Source organism: Callithrix jacchus, chromosome 10 (genome assembly GCF_049354715.1).
Source record: "Callithrix jacchus isolate 240 chromosome 10, calJac240_pri, whole genome shotgun sequence".
Lineage (NCBI taxonomy): Eukaryota > Metazoa > Chordata > Mammalia > Primates > Cebidae > Callithrix > Callithrix jacchus.
The window spans coordinates 72,076,278-72,081,754 of record NC_133511.1 but is presented as its reverse complement, the minus strand read 5'-3'; the positions used below and the strand labels follow the sequence as shown (position 1 = coordinate 72,081,754).

General features: G+C 56.0%; 1 protein-coding gene across 1 annotated transcript; it reads right to left on the bottom strand.

Annotated features, from left to right (window-relative positions):
- Positions 1–451: 451 nt before the first annotated feature.
- SMPD1 (sphingomyelin phosphodiesterase 1) lies at positions 452–4,759 on the bottom strand. The gene is made up of 6 exons (XM_009007588.5): positions 4,329–4,759; positions 3,090–3,862; positions 2,188–2,359; positions 1,881–1,957; positions 1,568–1,713; positions 452–1,411 (listed from the first exon to the last, which is right to left on the bottom strand). The coding sequence occupies exons 1-6, from the start codon at positions 4,677–4,679 to the stop codon at positions 1,002–1,004; spliced, it is 1,929 nt and encodes a 642-aa protein (XP_009005836.3). The 5' UTR covers positions 4,680–4,759; the 3' UTR covers positions 452–1,001.
- Between the last annotated feature and the right edge of the window lie 718 nt (positions 4,760–5,477).

Genomic DNA, 5,477 nt, shown 5'->3' with positions numbered 1-5,477 from the left:
TGTGTGGCTTCTTATACCTGTACCACACCATCAACCCCATTACCTTGTGCCTCATTTATTCATTTTTTTGAGACAGGAGTTTCGCTCTTGTTGGCCAGGCTGGAGTACAATGGCACGATCTCAGCTCACCGCAACCTCCACCTCCTGGGTTCAAGTGATTCTCCCGTCTCAGCCTCCTGAGTAGCTAGGATTACAAGCATCCGCTACCATGCCTGGCTAATTTTGTGTTTTTTACTAGAGATAGGGTTTCTCCATGTTGGCCAGGCTGGTCTTGAACTCCTGACCTCAGGTGATCCACCTGCCTCGGCCTCCCAAAGTGCTGGGATTACAGGCGTGAGCCACCGCGCCCGGCTGTGCCTCAGTTATGATCTTGCTCCAAAGGTCTCCTTGCCCTGCTTGCTTGGAAAGAAGAATTTGGGACAGTCACATAGGGGTCTGGAGTCCAAGTCTCTTATCTTTATTAATTTTTTTATTTACTTTTTTTTTTTTTTTTGAGATGGAGTCTCTTTGTTGCCCAGTGCACTGCAATCCAGTAACCTGGATCCCAGCTTACTGCAACCTCAGCCTCCCAGGTTCAAGCAGCTCTCTGCCTCAGCCTCCCAAGTAGCTAGGATTACAGGCTTCCGCCACCACACCCAGCTACTCTTATCTTTATTTTAACAGACTGGCGCACAAGCAGTACAGGGTTCCTGGCTGAGCAGCACAGGCCTGGGGGGACAGCTCAGCTGTCTTATCTGCCTAGGGCCCTGTCAATTTAGGCCTCTGCTCCACGGCACAGCAGCCTCAAGGCAGTCTAGATCCTGGGCACAGGCAGCCAAACCCCCTCCCATATCCAGCTAAACCAGCTCCAGGAAAGGAGAAGGTCCTGTTTCCCCAGCATCATTGGGGCCCAGGGACTGGTTCTTCCACTGGATGATCTTGCCTGGTTGAACCACAGCAGCAGTTGGGCTTTTTCATCCTTTCCTGCATCAAGAACTTTCCCAACTGTGGGCCCTGGGGCCCTAGCAAAACAGTGGCCTTGGCCACAGGCCCTGGGCCTCTGGGAGGCTCCCACCTGGCACCAGGTGGCGGCACAGAGCAGGGCTGTCAGCACGGCCAGAGAGCTGGGCACAAAGAGTAGCTAGACGGCAGGGCGTGCCACAGGGCTCCGAGGGCGGGTGGCCCTTATGGTAGAGAAACCAGAAGGTCTGGAAGAGTTGCATGTCACCCCGCATGCGATACACCAGGTTGTGCCAGGCCTCAGGCAGTGCATTGAGAAGCCCATAGGTTTCTCGAGCCCTGTAGAGAAGCTGCCAATGCGGCATAGCTCCCGGTACGTTTGCCTGGGTCAGATTGAGGATGTAGGTCTCATGGTCCAGGACCACGTGAGAGCTCCCGGAGTAGTTTCCATCTATTTGGTACACACGGTAACCTGCAAGGAAGCGGGTTTGACTGGAGGGGAAAGGAGCAAGGGCAGCTCCAGGAAGGGGCCACACATCCTGCCCATGCTTTGCAGTCTCTGGCTCCAACCTCCTTCCTCTGTCCCACCAACTGCAGGATAAGGGAGGCTCCCTTCTGCCTCACTCACCAGGATTAAGGCCGATGTAGGTAGTTGCACTGGGTGCCAAGAAGGCTACAGCCAGGGGCCGGCTCAGAGTCTCTTCATCATAGAAGACCTCAAATTCATCCACATGAGTGTGGCCAAAGAACTGACCAGCCAGGGTGTTCTCATACCTGGCCAGAAGACATTACATTCGGAAGATTCAGGATGCCCTTTTTCTCCAACCTACTCAATTGAGGAGGCTCCCCATGCCATGGGACAGCAGAAATGGTGAGATGCCCAAGGGAATTTTCAGGCTTCAGACCTCCTGTCCCCAGTCCCACCCTCATCTCCCTCCTACCTGGCTATAATTCGGTAATAATTCCAGCTCCAGCTCTTCAGACAGTGCCCTGGGGGAATGTGGCCAATTATATGCACCTAGTAGGGAGAGTTAAGGATGGTAATCAGGGCACCCAGGGGTCCAGACAGCCCTGGCTAGAGAGAGGGGGACTGAAAGAAGGCTTTCAACCATGACCATGAACCAAACTCCCAGGGAACACTTTTGTTGGGAATGTCAGGAAAATCAGACTTCTCTGTGCAGAGGGGCTACAGCTCACAGGAGCCTACTTGTCCCCCAGCACCACCGTGTTCCCACCACTCCCTCTCACTTTGTCTCCTCGATCCTCAGCAGCCTGAAGCTCCCCAACCAGCCACTGGAGCTGTCCTGCGGGATCCGTGGAGTTGATCAAGAGCCAGAAATTCTCACGGGAACAAAAATTCATATTGAGAGAGATGAGGCGGAGGCCAGGGTATGGGGAAAGAGCATAGAACCCTCCGATTCTGAAACAAAGTAAACATGAGAGGTCAACACTTGTTCCAATCCTGATCCTGCATGCTCAGTCCTGTGCTGGGCATTTGGGTGGAGGGTAAAAGCATACATGACATCTTCCACACTTACCAGGAGCTCATGGTCTAGCCAGAGACTCAACGGTTCTAATTATTAGGTCTGTGTGACATAAAAGAAAAGCTCAGAGGGCTGAGGGCTTCAGGAGTATGGGGGATGGATAACTGAGCTAGAATAGGAAGCAAGGGCCACACAAAGGGAAGATGACATGGGATGGGTAAGGTGGGAAAAAATGGAGCAGTTTAAAAAAACGGGGATCATTTCCAGAGGGCCAACATGAACCCCAGACAGCTGGGGCATGGAGAGGTTATACTGCCAGACCTTTGAAGGAGGGTGGCTGGAGATAAGGGAGGGCTGGGAGCAGGAACTCACACGCCTATAGTCCCAGCACTTTGGGAGGTTGAGGGGGGAGGATCACTTGAGGTTAGGAGTTTGAGACCAGCCTGAACAACATAGCAAGATCTGATCTCTACAAAAATTAAAATAAAAAATAGCCTGATGTGGCAAAAGAGTAGAAAGGGAAGATGGAGTCAGATTAGGGTAGCCAAGTGAAGAGCACTAAGGACTCATGCTAGAGCAATCAGAGACAATGCCCCAGGTTCCCTTCTCCCTTCGCTTTCATTCGCTTTTCTTTTCCCTTCCTGGGTTTCCATGGATGGTAAGTACCTGAGGGTGCGCAGGGCTTCAGCAGGCAGCCAGGGCTCCCAAGCCTTGGCCATTGCTTCATAGAGCCAGCCGGAGGAGTGATTGCCCTCAATGAAGGGGGGAGGGAAGCTATTGACTGGTGTGCTCTCATGGTTGCCCACAGCAGGGTATACTGGCACAGGCCCCAGAAACTTCCTCACGAGGGCTGTGACGGTGGTTAGGGCCCGCAGTTGGTCCTGACGAGTCTGGTGCCAGACATCATGGGCGGGGATGTCTCCTGTCCAGTATACCATATTGAAAGGGCCGGCTGGGCCCAGCCCACTTAACAGGCTCTCCAGGGTCCTCAGGGGCAGGTCACACTTGCTGTATTCACCCCAGTATCCAGCACCTGGCTGGGAGGCAGGCGGTCGTCCAGAACCCCGGCGGCAACACAGTGGGTCAGCACAGTCAGGGTCCATGCCCTCCAGGTAGTCATGATCCCAGTGCAGGTCAGTGAGGAAGAGGACGCGGCTGACAGGGGCACCTGGGGCTGGGGGGCTGGGGGGCTTGGGGGGCGGCTTTGGCACACTGGGCAAAGAGATGTTCCAAGATGAGAAAATGTCCCAGTGCCCACAGGTGGAGCCCAGCAGCAGGCCACAGGCCTCAGATGGGCTCAGCACTGAGCGTCTCCAAGCCTCCACCATGTCATCCTCAAAGAGATGGATAATGGATTGGCACACAGCAGGTGGTGCTATCTTCAGCAGATTGCATAGCTTGATGGCCACGGAGCCCACACGAGCCACATTGGGTTCCTTCTGCGGTGGGAGGAATGCATAGTGAGAAATCAGAGGCAGAGCAGGGGAACCAGACCACCCCTGGCCACCACCCCTTAGGCCTCCATTTCCAAACTGGGGGCTGGGCAGGACTCAGTGCCACCATGGTGAAGAAAGCTCAGTGCACACCTTTGCCTTCCAGATATTGCCCTGAAACTCAGGCAGCACCAGGCCATTGCTTCCTCTTTAGTTCAGTGGCATTTAAGGCCTTTGCTTGACAAGCTGACTTTCTCAGGCTCTGTCTGCATTCTTTTCTTACTTCACAAAGGTCACAATGGAGTGGTGGCATGTAGCTATGGGTGTTCCCAAAGGGGAGCAAGCCCAGTGATTGTAGATGCCACCCTCTCCATCTGGGATGCATTCTGACCCCAGGGCGCCAGCATTAGCCCCAGCCCCCAGCCCCAGCACTCCCTTCAGCCTCCTCCACTGCAGCCCCTTCAGTGCTCACCTTCAGCCCAAGGTTGATGACGGTGAATAGACCTTTGCAGACTGGGCACGTGAGGTTCCCCCACCCAAAGACATCTCGGAGCTGGGGCACTATGTGATGTAACCTGGCAGGATGGTCTTGGGCAGGAAGAGGGTGAGCCTCTGCCGGAGTCCAGAGAACCAGAGCGTCAGGCAGAGCCAGCGCGAGCGCCAGCACCAACACCGGGCCCATCCAAAGGAGTCCGGGGGCTCCGGAGGTTCTGTCTTGTCCCTGCTCCCGGCCTGACCTGAGGCGGTTTTGGCGGGGTGACGCTTCATAGCGGGGCATTGTCGGGTTTCCTACACGGGGCTGGTTCGTCTGTCCCGTCCCCATCGGCCTGGGCCCTAGCTGGCCCTCAGGGCCCGGGGAGGCGCTGGGGACACCCGATTACCCTTCCCTGTAGTCGGCTGACTGCTCCGCGGCCGGCTGCACAGCAGCTCCGCCCCTTCCTCTTCCTACGACTCCCAACAGCTGATCCCCCGGCGGCCGGCACCTGTCAGCGCCGCGGAGGCGGAGCGGGCGGGGCACGCCCGGGACCGCCCCGATCCCGCTGCCTCTCCCCGCCCAGCTCTGCCGGAGAGCGCGGCAGCCTTGGGGGTGGGGATGCTCCGGGCGGTCACCAGGGGCTCCGCCTCGGGGTCACAGCCGCCGGAGGCTGCGCCAGCCGCCGCGCTCGTGCTTTGGGGCTCAATGTGATGTGGCTGGTGGAAGGCCCGAATCTGCGTTCAGACTGACCCCGGCATTTAGTTCAGGAAGGGAGGGTAGGAGAGAGCAGGGCCGGCAGAATCCTCCCACTGGGTGTGTTGCCCCTGACAGGAAGGCGCCTTCCCTCGATTGCCCATGCCCTAACACTGGCACCAGCACCCTTGAGTCACCCTGAGAATCACTGAGTCACCTTTGATTCAGATGAGGAAACTAAACCCTAGAGATGGTGAAGAGACTAAGAAGCCGTAAAGACAAATAGCTATGGGGGCCAATAACAGGGGCTGGAACCCAGCTGGGTCTCCCACCTCCGTGTGCCCCCCAAGGTGAAAGCGAACATTTATGGAGTGGTTTACGATGTGCCAAGCACCAATCCAGGCAATTTACAATTATTAATCTTCAATTCTCACAACAGCCCTAAGCAGTACC